At 36.1% G+C, this 17476-nt stretch overlaps 1 protein-coding gene across 1 annotated transcript; it reads right to left on the reverse strand.

The window, feature by feature from the left end:
• Nucleotides 1–1182: 1182 nt before the first annotated feature.
• Nucleotides 1183–16380, reverse strand: LOC117295403 (alkaline ceramidase 2-like). The gene is made up of 5 exons (XM_033778042.1): nt 16110–16380; nt 14809–15008; nt 5956–6212; nt 2995–3132; nt 1183–1932 (listed from the first exon to the last, which is right to left on the reverse strand). Exons 2-5 carry the CDS (start codon nt 14899–14901, stop codon nt 1623–1625), a joined length of 798 nt encoding a protein of 265 aa, XP_033633933.1. The 5' UTR covers nt 14902–15008; nt 16110–16380; the 3' UTR covers nt 1183–1622.
• Nucleotides 16381–17476: the final 1096 nt, after the last annotated feature.

Consider the following 17476-nt stretch of genomic DNA (forward strand, 5'->3'; position numbering starts at 1 on the left):
TTCTCTACAACTTTCTCCGGAACATGGTCGTACCATTTCGCAAGTACTTTGACACCATACTTCTTACACAGATCCCAGTGAATCACCTTGGCCAGCTTGTCATGCCTTCCTTTGTACTCCGTCTGGGCCATCTTACTGCATTCGCTAACAATATGAAATACAGTCTCCTCTGCTTTATTGCACATTCTACACATAGGAGAGACGTTTGCTTTCTCTATCCTTGCCTTCATTACATTTGTCCTTAGAGACTGGTCTTGCGCCGCAGTAATCAAGCCCTCTGTTTCCTTCTTTATTATTATTATTATTATTATTATTATTATTATTATTATTATTATTATTATTATTATTATTATTATTATTATTATTATTATTATTATTATTATTATTATTATTATTATTATTATTATTATTATTATTATTATTATTATTATTATTATTATTATTATTATTATTATTATTATTATTATTATTATTATTATTATTATTATTATTATTATTATTATTATTATTAAACTTCTAAGCTCTTTCCAATGAAAAGTCAGAGATTTGCACAATGTCCTTTTTAGATAAAAAACAGCTGTGTTTTTGAAAGATGGTCTAACATGTCATAAATGACCTTGAAGTAATTGGTCATCAATCGATGTAGTTCACAGACAAAAACTGCACAGCGTAAAGTGTATGTAAACATAACATTGAATTTTGCGAATTTATTGTGAAGGGTTTAACATTGTGTAAATATTGCACACAAAAATGTTTGAGTTGCGCTAGACATAGATGATTTTGGCATTTAAGATTAAAAATGTTTTGATTATACTTTGATGCATTTGTAAAGCAGTACGACAGTTTACCATAAAATCTGCAGGTCCTTTACATTTTTTGTACTCAGTTTTTTGTACAGTTATGCACATATTCTACTTACATAATATAAAAATGAGATAAATGTTCTATATAGTGCTTTTTAAAATTCTAACAGTTCAATTGTTAACCTGTGTTGGTGGTTTTTTCTTCGCACTTTAATTCTGGTCTTTCACACAAAATTTCGGTCCAGTAGATAATTTGAGCAACAAGCCCTGTGATCTTGTGGGTTTCACACATACACATTAACAAGAGCAGCACAAGCATGCCTAACGCTGAATGGCACTTTAATAAAGTGCCATTCAGCGTTAGGCATGCTTGTAAAAATGTGTCTGTACAAGTGCATGGCAGACAGCCCACATTCCTAGTCAGAAGAGTCTGCACCATTATCAACAATAATAACGCTGAATACCAGTGGCAAGAATTGTTTGAAGGCAGCAACCAACTAATTTGTGACCTTTTTTTCACTGGCAAATAAATGCTTCCAAAAAGATCTACTGCTTCACTACAAATATTGACAGATCCAGATAAAAAGGCTGTATACCTTAAAGCTTTGGCAGCTTTTCTAATCAATCAAGATGTCTTCTTTCGCAAGAGTCACTCACTATAAAAAACAATAATATTTTCTTCATGTACAGTGCTAGCTTTGCTTACCGTTAAAAATTAAAGCAAGGTATAGGTACTGTGATTTCAGACAATACATAATTTACACATAGAACTTTATAACTCAAGTTGCTTTTGTGAAACCGCAAAAAATCTCCATGGTCTTATGGTTTCGGACAAACACATTTCAGCGCCACATATGGAATTCCAAAATTTGAGTAGCCATCTTTCGGCCAGTAGGTCAGCACAGGTCCCATCTCTGGATGTTCGTTCATGGCATCGAAGTATGCGAAGAGAACGACAGATCCGTAGGAGGCCAGAAGGACCAGGATGTGCCAGACACAGTGAAGGTACGGGAAAGAGACGAAGAGCCAGAAATCGCAGAAGGTGCGATCCATGACCCAGCATGAGACCGCAACGATCCACAGTGCCATGTTGGTACGGCACAAACGGGCTACACGTCGGCAGTGTACCCTGCAATGGATTAAAACAAAATCCATTTATTGATATTGTCTATGTATTGTCTATGTCCTTGGTATGAATTTGCATCCACATTTGGAGTGTACTGTTCTATGGCATCACTATTCAATTCAATTCAATTCAATTCAATTCAAACTCACACTTATTTCCATACTTTCTTGAAGAAAAGAAAAATATTGAACAATGCAAATGCGGGAATTTGTTATAAATAGTAAAAAATTGTAGTAAATTGAAATATTGCAGACAAAATAAGTATGGAGGCATCTTCTAGAAGCTGATGCTTGTAGTGAAGTGAAGTGCCTTATTACAAAGACAAACAAATAGAATGAACTTTCTAGTTCAAACACTAGAACAACAATTATTAGTATTTGCATTTTAACCAGCACAGATATGGAAGCACTGTATACTCGGCAAGTTCCCTGGCTCACGAGGAAAAATCCACTGGTACATCACCAATTACTTTTTCCAATCCTGGAGCATGGATCGGTTTCACCATAGAGCAAGGTTTCACAAAGAGTTTTGGGACTAGTCCTAGCTTAGGACTGGTCCTAGGAGATATTAAAAAACTTAAGGCTATAGTCCTAAGTTAGGACGAGTAACTCGTCCTAACTCAAAATAAGACAAGTGTTAACTCTTTGTGAAATCCACCCCTGATGTCTTACCAATAGGCCATCAAATGTAGGAATTGAGCTGGCCTCCGGATCATTTCAATTAATTTACGAATCTGATCCTTTTTTGAGTCTAATACAGACGGTTTTATGGATTAGTCCCAACCTTTTGAATTCCAAGTACATGAATGATAAGTACATGATTGTACTTACTGGTACTGGCATTAACATACGCTTTCAACTTCAAAATAGGTTAATTTATTTACTAATTTGATCCTTTCTTATGTCTGATACAGAGTGTTCTATGGCTTACTACCTTCCTAGTGCCAAGTACATGAATGATTAGTACCATTGTACTTACGGGCATTGAACGATTTCAACTTCAAAATATGTCAATTTATTTACTAATCCGATCCTTTTGAATGTCTTAATACAGAGGGTTTTCTACCTTTTGAGTTCCAAGTACATGACAATGATCCCAGGGATGACCATGAGCATCATGAAGAAGGAATTCATCGCTGGCTTGATGAATGCAATCATTGTACCGAACAGCGTAAATCCTGTGACGATGATACGGAACAGCTTCCTGCAATAACAATAGTCATTATAGCACCACGGGTAAGAGTCATCACTGAAAACTTAGGCCATGTCCGAAACGGCGACTTCGGCTACAGCTCTGGCTAGATCAAGCGCGTTACGCGTTTGCCTCATAGACGCGCTGTTCTAGCCTAAGCTTGGGCGATATCATGATATCATCGAATATCACGATACTAATTTGAAAACGATTTCGATATCGGATCAATTTGGTTTTATATCATTTCGTGAATATCGCGATATATCGCGTTATCGATTATGCTATCGGTTATGCTATGACTGTCTCTTCTACAACTTTCACTGGGAGTTTGAAGACTGATGATGTCAAATTTAATTAATCGCGATTATATCGAACATCGCGATATATTGTCGGCGATATATATCGTGAATAAAATAAATCGATATCGCCCAAGCTTATTCTAGCCTTAGCTGTAGCCGATGTCGCCGTCTCGAAAAAAGCCAAAGTCTGAAACTAGTACCAAATTAAAGGATGGTGTTTCCACCTTTTGGCAACCCCTTAGTTATAGATTTCAAGGAGCTTCTCTAAACAGTCTCCTCAGCATATAGTATTAAGCCAGAGGGATGTCTGGGTGACTTTTGGATGCCCTGTTCTAAATTTGGACACCCTGTTCTATCTGTTGTTTGTGTAAATGGATTGTAAATGAACAATTTTGGACACACAGTTTTAAAAATTTCTAGCAAATTTGGATGCCCTTTTACCAAATTCTGGCTAAACCCTTGCACCTCATTATTACAGAAATAGATCAGAGAGAAGGGGGCATGAAGGGAATTTCTGCTCAGTGGAAGTGGAATGCTAATGGGCAATAATTACATGAATCTTGATTTTTGTGTGGGGCACCTTGGGAAGGAGGTAGTGGAAAATTGTGGGGGCACGAACCCCCTCAGCCCCCAGTAGCTAAGTCGCTGTGCCATACCAACTATGCATGCAACAACCATACCTGTAAAGTTTAATCAATCTATAAAGCTTGGATTTTTATTCTGATAGATTCATGAAGCATACTGATAAAAATGCCTAAGGAGTTGAGATAAAATTCATGAGTTGCATTATATAAATATCTAATGGTAGCCTTAAAGCCATTATACACTTTCGGTAAACAGTATTGTCCAAGTCCCACACTTCGTGTATCACAACTTATATATAACAATCCTGTGGAAATTTAGGCTCAATCGGACATCGGAGTCGGGAGAAAATAACAGGAAAACCCACTCCTGTTTTCGCACGTTTCGCCGTGTCATGACATGTGTTTATAACAAATCCGTAATTCTCGTTAACGAGAATTTATATTGTTTTACCGTTTTCTCAAAAAGTAAAGCATTTCATGGAGTAATATTTCAAGAGAAGTCTTTCACCATTACCTTCTGTAAACCCTGTAAATTATTTGTAAATCTGTGAACTTTTTTCTTTTTTTCTGTACCGAAAGGGTCCAATGGCTATAAAGGTTATGAAGAGACAAGATATGCAGGTTTCTCTTTTCTTTTAGAGCAAAAAAACACTATTTGTTTTACTTGCTGGAAATATCACATAAACACATCCTGCATGTTATCTGGTATGATAACCAACTGGTACAGTTGAAGCTAATTCTTACTAATTACTCCTGGGAAATTACAGGAAATCACAGTTCCCTTCTTTATTAGCAAAGTGTCTATATAGTTTGGGAAAGGCCAATAGGAATTAAATACTGATCAGACAGCCTTGTATTACCATGGAGGAAGGAAATACATATTAGAACCACAGAGCCTTTACATTGGGGCTTTAGAATGGGTCTTGACTTTTGAGAAACTAATTAGAAAGACTTTTATAAAGGTTTCAATAAATGTACTTGTGTTTCTCTGAAATTGATGACTGAGTCGAGCCTGGTTCATACTTCAAGTGCAAAGTGTTTTGTGAAAGACCACCATTCAGTGTTCGCCTCATGAATTTTTCAAAACTGTGGTGCATTCTGTTCCCAAATGGTTGAAGTTTTGCTAAAGGACGCTGATCTGAATTGAATGAAATAAGGTCCTCCGAATGTTTATACTTGTGTTTGTCTTTGATCTAAAAAAAAGCCCCAGATTTTTTGTAAAGAAGTTATTGTGAGGATATTTTTGTAAATTTGATCTTAAAAGTCCCATTGTTGCATCACTTCGCTGACCAATTGGGGCAAAATTTTCACAGGTTTGTTTATGATGCTTATGTTGGGACACATCAAGTGAGGATACTGTTCTATGACAATTATCAAAAATATACCCTGATCTGCTAGACATGACTCATACGTCAGACATAATAGAGCAAATGTCCATTCATTGTACTATTTGAGTGTTTTTTTATACTGGTGTCAATGTCAATATAAATGTTGCTGGTACATGTATATGATTTAAAGGCATTTGACACCTTTAATTTGTGTATTTTTCAAATACCACATTATTAATCTTACTTCATGTGTCAGAAACATGTATAAAATAACGAGTCTGTGAAAATGTTGACTCGATTGGTCAGCGAAGTTGCAAGAGAATAATGAAAGAAAAAACACCCATGTTGCACAAATTTATGTGCTTTCAGCTGCCTAGAAATGGCTTCAGGTCTGAATTCTTGTATTATTTAAGTGAGAAAATTACCTCTTTTAAATAGTTTGTTACTTCAGAGGGAGCCGTTTCTCACAATGTGTTATACTATTAACATCTTTCCATTGCTTGTTACCAAGAAAGTTTTTATGCTGACAAGTATTTTGAGTAATTACCAATAGTGTCCAGTGCTTTTAATCAGTTATTCAAGTAATTCAAAGTTAGTTACACAGGAAGTCATAAAATAACAAACCTATTTCCGTTCAAAATTTGTGGGTAGTATCTCCGTGGAAACCACAATCCCGCCCCACATAACACCACCCACAAGATGGCGACCTCGTCAAGGAGTTGGCCGAAGAGGCTAAGCGTGCTGTGGAAATAGACTGAGCTTGCTCCGACCACCATCAGTAAGATCCAGATGAGATTGATGGAGGGGTTGACGCGACGTGCGTACTCCTTGAAGAGGATCCACATGATGGGCGGGAACACGAAGAACAGGGCATTGCTGATCTGGGAGACAAAGAAATATAGGTAAAACTAGATCAAAGAAAACATTTCACTCTTATGGCAAAAAAAACACCAAACATTTTTAAGCATCCTGTCTTTTTGAAAAAAGGAAGGAGGATGTCCTCTTTGTTGTAAAGAGAATCGGCTGGGCTTTAAACAAAAAAAGTGGTCTGAGATTGTTAAAATGTATCTTTTTTTCCCCAAAAAAAGTTTGAAAATAATATCCTTTTTTTTTCATTAAAAAAGAAAATGAAAAAAAAGAGGCAGCCTCTAAACAGGAACAGGCGGGAAAGCTTAACATTTTTGTTTTCCCTAACATCATTTCACGATAACCAAAATGGTTTTAAAAGCAAACCTTGTGTCTTTAGAACCGCTGAATTGTTTCATCCTATACAAATGTACATGTAGGCCTATACACACTAAACTTAACAACTGAAAATTTCATTCATAAGGTGGTCGCGTTTTTGAGATATCGCCAAAAATTCAGCGCAAATATGTCGACCCCTAATAGAAATGCACAATCTGCAAAGGACATACTATACAAACTGTTATAAACATAACCACATTTCTTCAAAGTTCAATGTTTCTCAAAATGCTAAATGTACCATGTATTGAAAGCTTCTCACAAAGTGATTACCAAATACCTTCCATTTGAATATGAGCCTGAAAATGCAGGCATCTGTGAAATACTTGAACAACACAAGACATTTAAGAATATTGCCAACACTTTGACATTGAGCCCTTTCTAGCTATTCAGATTTTGTCATTGAAGTGGTTGTTCGGAAAGTGGCTCTTTCGATTTAGTAAAACCCTGAAAATGCAGGCATTAATATCTGTGAAATATTCCAAAACATAAGAAGGCACACATTGCCAACACTTTGACATTGTGCCCTTTCGAAAGTCATTCATTTTTTGTCACTGAAGTGGCTCTGTCGATTATAAGGGAAAGTGGTTGTACGATGAATGAATGCCAAACGGTCCTGCAATGCTTTGGAATCGGTCACAAATTCGGCTTAGAAATACATTTAGAATATCTAGGTGAATGACTAGGTACTTCCTCTATATGTAACAAGGCCATTCTACACTTGACGTCTTTAATATTATTTAAGTGATCATCCACAGTGTAATGCTGTGTTCAACCAAACACGTTCCGGGAATGTGTCAAATGATATACATAATTAAATACAGACCTACCAAAAGTCTCACGCATAAGGCATGAGAGTCACGCACAGCGACCATTTTCTCACGCATTGGGGCCAGACGGGAAAAAAAATGAATGCCAATGCATTGCCAAATCGCGCTCGTGTGTACAAAAAATGCAATCTACAAAATTTGCACAATCTTCAGATTGCACGCAGTTTATCAGAACCATCAACTTGAGGTCGTGAGCTTTGAAAAATCTCACGCATAGCTGGCCTCTGGACTTGGCATCTCTGTAAATAATGTGTTTTTTTGTGAATCATGTAAACATTGATGTGACGCATTACCGTTCAGTTGACAAGATCAGAATTCATTTTGAAGCTCCCTCTTGAAGTATATAAAAATAAATAATGTATTTCATGTGAATCAAGTAAAAATTAATTTGACGTGTTCCCTATTAAATTGACAAGAAGACCAGAATTCATTTCGAAGCTCACTGTTGAAGAAATTCAAGCTGTATATTATTTAGAAATTCTATATTGAGTGGTTGTCATGGTTATAGCATTTATATATTATTTGGACATGGTTTACAATGTAAAGCATATCATGAGGCCTTTTCTAAACCCAGGCTCCAGGCTCTGTTTGATGTTGGAAACTTCATGCAAAGTGTACACTGCCCCAAAATCTATATCAGAGCCTGATGAGCCCAAGCCGAAGGTTGGAAAAGGCCCACATCACTCTGTCAATTATTTTTCTCAACTCCCTTGGGAGCAAACGAGTTCAAGCCCCAAATGAGCACAAAGAAATTGAATGTAGGAACTGGATTGCAATCTGAAAATGTCCATTAGTAGTTTTTCTTTGTGAGAGCACGTCTTCTTTTTGAAAATGACAGTTTAACAATGGGTGTTTTGACAGAGCGAGGTCATCATCACTTCGCTTTAAAGAACAACATGGATGAATTCTTTACAAATATTATGTCACCAAAATACTAAATGCCTAAATGAACTTGAATGAATTATTTTTGAATAATTTATTGTAAACAATAGTCAATATATTTACACTGCAAAAATGTCAGACAATGGGAGAACAAAGAAAGTTTTTTATTTGGCAAAAAATATCCCATTAAAACCCAAGGACTTATTTCGATCACAAAGGATCAGAATTTTTTGACAGAGCGAAGATATCCTCATTTCGCTTTTAACTACAAAACGGATGTATTCTTTACAATAATAATGTCACCAAAAACTAAATGCCCAAATGAACTTCAATGAAATATTTTTAAATAATTTCTTGGTTACAATAGTCAATATCATATACACTGCAAAAACGTCATGGACAATCAATAAATTGTATGTTTTTGACAGATGTTTTTTATTAATAAATGGTGTTATTGTATGATAAATATTAAACTGGAATTGTATGTTAATGATCATAAGATAAATCGTTGATATAACTTGGAATGAATTCCACTATTTTTAATTTTTTTATTTTGTATGCATAATACCTGTCATGCACAGATGCTCTTAGATTCCACAAACAGCTCGGCCAGTAAACTAACTCTAATGGCTACTGCCTAATGCTGTGTAAATACATTTTAAATATTCTTCAGGTTTATAAATAGCACTGGCACTGACAGTTCATCCGGAGATGCATAAACATTGATGCAGTTACATTATCATTAATAATTATCCCTTGAAGTGGAAATCCATGGATCGGCATTCATAGTGAGCATTTATTAAAGCCATTGGACCCTTTCGGTAAACAATATTGTCCAAGGCTCACACTTCGTGTACCACAACTTATATATAAAATAACAAACCTGTGAAATTTTAGGCTCAATCGGTCATCGGAGTCGGGAGAAAATAATGGGAAAACCCCCCCTTGTTTCCCCACGTTTCGCCGTGTCATGACATGTGTTTAAAATAAATCCGTAATTCTCGCTATCGAGAATTGATAGTTGTTTTAATGTTTTCTCAAAGAGTAAAGCATTTCATGGAATATTATTTCAAGATAAGTCTTTCACCATAACCTTCTGTAAACCCTGTAAATTATTTGTAAATCTGTGAACTTTTTTTTTTCTGCACCGAAAGTGTCCAATGGCTTTAAAAAGAGACGTCACATGGCCGAGAGAATAAAGTAAATTGTCATGCTCACATATACATACGAATGTCTCTTTTTAAAAAATCCAATTTCGTATAGCAAGACAATATACTTTATTCAGCTGTCAAACAGCATATAAAAAGGAACACGCTGCCTTGGATCGGACGAGTTGGTCTATAAAAAGCGTTTGTAACCCTTTTTTATAAAATGCATATGGTTGGAAAGATGTTTTAAAAGTAGAATACAATGTTCCACACAAGTTTGCCTCGAAATTGCGGGGTTTTCCTTTTACTGTGCGAACTAACACGGTCAGCCATTTAACTAAAATTTGACTCCCATAAATGGCCGACCGTGTTTGTCGACGAGGTAAAATGAAAACCACGCAATTTCGAGTGATACTTGTGTGGATCATTATATTCTACTTTTAAAATATCTTTCTAATCATATGCATTCTATAACAAACGGTTACATACGCTTTTCTAAGACCAACTTGACCGATCCAAGGCAACGTGTTCCTTTAAACGTTGTCAAAATTAAAGTTACAAACTATAATACTATCCCAAACTGTGTGAATAGTTCTCAAATTAAAACATTACAATCATTGTGATAATCTAGCTTGTCGGCTGATTTTTCTCTTGACTTTACAAATCTTTTTCATTCACTGTGAAATATTGAATGCCATGGAAAACTGAGGGGAAAAAATACAAACTTTTGTTTGCAATTATAAAGCACTTTTCTATTCGCTTGTCAAATCCCATACACTTTTCTCTTGTTTGTAATTATTTTAATACACTAGACAGCCTGAAAGAAAACCGTAGTTTACACAACAACAAGTAGAACAATAGGAAATATATCATTGGACAACAGGTTTGAATGAACTTCATGGAAACTTAACAAATCAGAAAAATTTTGCTTAATGCATTTTTTGTGATGATGGTCAATGATCAATCAGTCAATTCTATTTGATTTCGGTTAAACTAGAATAGTGGTTTTAACACATCAGTGTAAGAGTAAACCCAAATTAATCCCTTATCTCCGATACGAATTTAACACCATCCCTATTAAATTCGAATAGTTTTCATGCACGGTTAAGTTGGCTCATTTCCTTTCTATCATTATCAGTAATGATATCGGAGTTGGAGTTTGATTAATGACCTTCTAAAAAGTACGGGTTGTACGGGTACTAAACACGTAGGCCTTTTTTTTTATTTTTTTACTCTTACTGGTTTCAAAAAGGAAGTTGTATTATATCATTACCGGTATATCTTTTGTTAGTGTTCTAATTTGGAGCTTTCATCAATGTTTAGACATTAAATTTTCCATTTTTATCATTTAAATTTACATTAAATAAATTTAAGTTGTATCAATCTCTGTATGTTAAATTGTTCGTTCGTCAGACTTAATGATACTGTACACTATTGGTAATTGTCAAAGACTAGTCTTCACAGTTGGTGTATCTCAACAGATGCATAAAATAACAAACCTGTGAAAATTTGAGCTCAATCGGTCGTCGAAGTTGCGAGATATTATTGAAAGAAAAAAAAAACCCATTGTCGCGTCATGGTCACACGAAGTTGTGTGCTTTCAGATGCTTGATTTCGAGACCTCGCATTCTAAATCTGAGGTCTCTAAATCAAATTCGTGGAAAATTACTTCTTTCTCGAAAACTCTGTCACTTCAGAGGGAGCCGTTTCTCACAATGTTTTATACTATCAACCTCTCCCCATTATTTGTTATCAAAAAAGGTTTTATGATAATTATTTGTTTGAGTAATTACCAATAGTGTCCACTGCCTTTAAATTTGACAATAGATCCTTGCTTTATGCTTTATTTACTGATATATACAAACAAAATGACCAGCAGCAGTAGCTGAAAGGGTCACGTAACAATGGTAAAAATATAAGTCTTTGAAATAAAGGTAATATGATACTAAAAATGTTGTTCAAATGGTGATTTTGAGTTTGATAAATATCTTTCAAATTTTTCAAAGCTTACTTTTCTATAAGACAAGTAAGATATGAGATAACAATGCCTGTTCAATTCAAAAGCCAACATTTGAACAACATTTTTCAAAAATAAAGGTATTCGACAAGTAGGTGTAATTAATTAATTTTAAAAACACAAAGACCATCAGACTTGTCTGGTCATGAGTTACTACCCCAAAGCTAAAATCACCAGCCTCTGGGCTGTATTCCCGTGTAAGTTCTGAGATCTGCTCCAACTGACATCCATGTTGCATAGAATTTAGTCTTTTAGTTTTTTTAAAGAGATAATGTTACTTGATGCTGTCGAACTTGATCTGTAACTTAATCATGCAAAGCAACACTTGAAAATGATGACAGCATGTCTGAGAGCAGATCCAAGATAATAAGGTGGAGCTATCCTTCTGTCAAATCAATTACTGAAGCGAGGCTATAATCTGACCTCCTTTTGGCCGGGCCTTGTCAAATGAGACAACTTTTACTTGCAACTTGAGGAGGCAACCAACTGCAGTGCATGCTTCAGGACCACTTTGGTATCACTTGGGTAATTTTCAATGGGTAATGTTTAATGATCCACAAGATTATGTGAACATTCAAAAGTGACTGAATTCTCTCTTTGGAGATTGCCTGGAACTGGTTGCCTGTAAATAATCTCAACCTCATTTTGGTACAAGGGCCTTGTCACAAGAGGCAACTTTTACACTACATGCAACTTGGAGGCCATAAACTGCACTGCATGCTTAAAGGCAGTGGACACTAATGGTAATTACTCAAAATAATTATTTGCATAAAACCTTACATGGTAACGAGTAATGGGGAGAGGTTGGTAGTATAAAACATTGTGAGAACCGGCTCCCTCTGAAGTGGAGTAGTTTTCGAGCAAGAAGTAATTTTCCACGAATTTGATTTCGAGACCTCAAGTTTAGAATTTGAGGTCTCGAAATCAAGCATCTGAAAGCACACAACTTTGTGTGACAAGGGTGTTTTTTTCTTTCATAGTTATCTCGCAACTCCAACGACCAATCAAGCTCAAATGTTCACAGGTTTGTTATTTTATGCATATGTTGAGAGACAGCAAGTGAGAAGGCTGGTCTTTGACATTTACCAATAGTGTCCACTGGCTTTAAGGAACACTTTGGCAGCACAACAGACATTCTTTTAGCTGTAACTCACTATCCCAAGAAAATAATGAGAAAACTGAAGCCACGGTGAGAATGAAATTTCTTCTTGGAGATTGCGTGGAACTATAAATTACCTCATGTGATTTGAACCTTGACCCTTATAATAAAAAATAAGGTTTGCTCAGTGGTTTCTTCCCCGCTGTTCACCGTCTACGTACTCGTTTGAACCCTACTTCACAATGGAGTCTCGTTAGTGGATAGGTTTTCATCAGTCCCTATATGATTTCCTTATAGGTTTTCCTTAGCTAGGGTTTCCACCCACATCTGATTAACTGATATTTCTAATTAACTGAAATTTCTTCAACATATTTTCTTTACAGGTATCTTCATTTTTATTTCGTTTCATTTATTAATTCTGGTTGTAAAGCCAAGGACTCTCAGAAAAGCAAACTTAATCACAGTGACTGTACTACATGATAGCCCAATGGAGAGAAGACAACAGAAGAAAGTTTCAGTTTTATATATATGTGAAAAACCCCAGAGAATTGTTCCAGGGAAAACCCACACAATCAAGTACAGACTGAATGAATACCCAATCCACATAGTTCCTCAGCGATATTTGAACCAGGGTTCTAGAGGGGGACGGCGAGGAAAACATAAAAAACTTAAAATGCAAGGCACTTTGAGGTCGTTCAGACACAGTACTAAAGTCAGTTTAACTCATGGTTCAACCCGATCGAGTTCAACTCTGTGTCTGAATGGTTCTAAAGTTAGTTCGAATCGAGTTCAACTCACAAAAAATAAACCGTCCAGGGAGGGGGTTAATTCTTTAGACTGCTTCGGGTTTATCTTTTAACACTGTGTGTGGACAGAATAAAACAGACCACATCCGGTTTAACTCACAACAGATGACCCATTGACCTCCGTAATCATTACGTAAACACACGGTGACCAATGAACAGGCCAACAAACGGGATGTTAGAGTAATGGGGTCGTGTTTGCTTTGACCTCCCCCTGCTGCTCTTAAAAGTTAAACTGGTTTGGGTCTAACTAATAGTTCGCTGTCTGAACATACCCTTTGAGGATCCATTGGTTTAAATACAAAACAAATAAACAAAATAAATAAGTGCACAAAAAATAGAGGATTAATGCAGGACAGGAATTTCATCTTTGTAAAGGGCAAAGCCATTGTTATTTTGCAAAGGGCACTTCTATTGGAAAATCTTATATTCTATGGGGACTTTTTAAGGGGCATCAATGCCAAAACCAGTTCAACAAAAGGCAGAGGCATCTTTGTTATTCCAGGTGTAATATTATTGACCCTTTTGGTAATCATTCAACCATGAAAGTGGGAGCATGCCATTGGGTAATGGGTAACATGTGGTTTTGAGATCCATTATATTCCGGCATTCATCTTTGCACATGCCCAAAAGATTAAAATTCAAATGTACAAAAGGGTTGCCTTAAATGCACTGGAACATTTGGTATTATTGTCAAAGACCAGGGGTGCGTTCCACTCGCGCAAACGTTGCCAACAGTTGCGCACGTTCGCCAACAATTTCAAGTGGAACGAGTTGTTCGCCGCCACCGTTGGCAAACGTTGGCAACTTTAGGCGAACATACTTCTGAGGTGTTGGCGAGTGGTTTTTAAAATGGCGGACAAGCATACGGTATTATTTCTTTGTCACAAACATAATTACATTGTATTTTCGGTGGATTATAATGCAGATTTGGAATAACAAAGTTAATAAGTTGATGTAATGATGTCAAAAAGAGGACTATTGCAGCAAAAACGAAGTTTAAAAAAAAACTACGTATGGTGCGCGCCATCTTCATTTCAGGGCGCCGCCATATTGACATCGCGATACGCACCAATCGTTGAAAAGATAAAAACCGTTTGCGCAAACAGTTACAAGTCGTTTGCGCGAGTGGAACGCACCCCAGTGTTAACACTTGGTGTATCCCTACATATATATACATAAAAATAACAAACCTGTATTTTTTTTTTTACTCAATTGGTTATTGAAGAAGCAAGAGAAGAATGAAATAAAAAACACCATTATTGCACAATATGTGTGCTTATTTGAGGTGAGAAATTACCTCCGTCTCAAACTACATTATTTCAGAAGGAGCCTGTTCTCACAATGTTTTATACCATCAAAAGCTCCCCATTGCTCATTACCAAGTAAGTTCTTGTGCTAACACGTTATTTTGAGTAATTAACAATAGTGTCCAGTGCCTTTAAGTGATACTTACAGTGTTGTAGAACTCGGCAATGAATGGAAAGACAGAGTAATTATCCTCGCACCAATCAATATCGGAACTCCCATGGCTGAGCTCCTTGAACATCTTTGAAGGGATTTACTGTGTATAAGAATCAATTACTGGAGTCCAGATGCTGTCTGGCTGTTGATTACACCAAGGTGGTTGTGTTGGGCTGATAATGGATCCTTGGGCTGGGAGACAATGATAAAATATAGGCATTGGTCAAAGATCAGTAATTCCACAGGAAACCATAGGACAAAGGAACATCTGGTTTGATTCCCAGTTAGGGTTAAGACCTCACCTTTTGGCAAGTTCATTGTCTACTCATTCATTGTACAGGGCTCAAATTTGGGGGGGGGGGAATTCACAAGACTTCATCCCCCCAAAAATAGAAATAGATTTGATTTGTTAGGCCACATAAAAAAAAATTGTTGAGCGTCCCAGCCCGACCGTCCAAACCCCCCGACCCCATTTTCTTTTTTTACCATCATAAAAAACCTTTTCAGCTGATATTTTTTTCAAAATGTACAGGTTTGAAAAGATGTTTAAAGAAGGTTTTTATTCATGTTGGCAAAGCAAGAACAATTCTTCAAATATTTACTTGGGCTACACTGTGCTTAGTTGTTTGAAAAAGTGTACAGAAAATGTCATATAGGAGTTAAATTGGTTTGACAAAACTATTGAAAACATCAAAAACACACAAACCCTCTGTTTTATAGTGATTGTGATGATTTCTTTATTCTTGATTTCATATTTGGCATGTCAACAAAACTTAAAAAAAAAAAAAAACCTCCCTCCCCATTCGCAAAAAAAAGGGAAGATCAACAATTTTTTTTTATGTGGTCTTACTAAAAGTTTAGGGCCTACTAAATGCAGGCATGCAACTGTAACTAAATAATAAAGATTATTATTATTGTTATATTAAAAATACTTTATTCAATACAAAACATAGTGTATGTGCTCCATTGTTAAAATCACTTCATCATCCATTCTGTGGCTGCTTATTGTTGTTTACCTTTCTTTAAAAATCTTAAGACTCGTCATAAACATTTCAATAAAATTAGAATACTGATCATAGATTTGTAAAATGGAGTTGAATATATAACTTCCACTCTGGATGGTTTCTTATTGATTCTGTAAACAGGTTTTATTCCTTCGTGTATTTCCGTATTTTCACTCATCCTGGTGTAAATTATGATTAACAGCCAGCCAATACAATCAAATAACACAGAGCTGCCAGCATTCAGCGGTCACAGCTCTGGGGAGACGGAGGAAGATTATACCATACTTACCACATGATAATTATGTCAACGCGGTTTACACAGAGCTACAGCTCGAGTAGAAATGCAAACGAACTTGATCAGCCAGGAACAAAAAATCTTCCTTTTTGTGTCCAGAAAAAATCCCAAATCATAGATGAGTGGAAGGTAACTGCAGACCATGGAAAGAGCAGACACAATGGTTCACTTTAAGCTGTCAAATCTGACTTGATTATGATGATTAAAGAACTGCATGTGTGCAGAAACTTAGACCGGCAGCTAGTTAAATGTAAACATATTTAAAGAACATAGACGTGCAGCTGAATTCAGTAATGATGTGTATCATGCGTGCTCCTACGCAGACACATACATAGACTTGTATTCAAGTCTGCGATCGTGGCTTTGGCTTTTATTGCCTGAAATAGCGCCCGCTTGTTAGATTAAAAATCCGTCATTGCGAGTTGGGCGCGCATGTAACTCTATGGCGCATGTAGATGCGTTTTTCGTGGCTGAAGCCATGGAGGGAATAGCCACGATCTCAGACTTGAAATTAAGTCTAACATTATAAACAATGCAATCTGACCATTTTTTGACGGACTTGGGGTTGACAAACCTTTAGTGGTTAAAAGTTTGTTGACCTAGTTTTTTTCAGACGTGCCAAATGGCCAAAACATAATAAATGACCATTCTTATTTATTGATTAAAGTTGTTTGGATATTTCACGTTTATTTACAGTCAAGAGTGAAGATAAACAATATTTAATATTAACAAGTATTTTGAAATTTTTATTTTTTATTTTTTACAAATACAATTTTGGGCCTGAAAGAATCCTAGTTGACACTATTAAGTGAACGAGGCTCACCTAAGGAAGTTTGTTATTTTGTGCATGTGCGCGCCAAGGGCAAGGTTTATATACACTTACAGTTTCTAGAAGTAGGGCAATGTACACTTGCTTGAAATAGACGGAATTGCGGCGATTTATTGTGTATGTATGATAAGTGTTAACCCTTGACCCTTATCTTTGTTTCTGAATCTCATAGGAGCGGGTCCCTTAACTTTTAAAAGTTGAAAAATATGGCGGTATTTGTTATTTTTACCAGCCTGGACTGGACTTTGGACATGTATATTGACGACTGTAATGTAATTTGTATTGTAATTGTATTTACTGTGCTTGTTCCTTGTTGAGTCATTGACACTTCTACTTCTACTTTAGTACTCGGCAAAGTCCCATGATGATGGGATATCACGCCAAGATTATTTAATTGATGACACCACAATCATGACAATGACATTGTCAATGTCATGTCCAGTTTGTAATTAATAGATTACAACAGATCCAGCCAGAGTGAGTTTAAACTGGAAGTGTCCCACAGGTGTAAGTTATACACTATCAATAATAA

Source organism: Asterias rubens, chromosome 10, assembly GCF_902459465.1.
Source record: "Asterias rubens chromosome 10, eAstRub1.3, whole genome shotgun sequence".
Lineage (NCBI taxonomy): Eukaryota > Metazoa > Echinodermata > Asteroidea > Forcipulatida > Asteriidae > Asterias > Asterias rubens.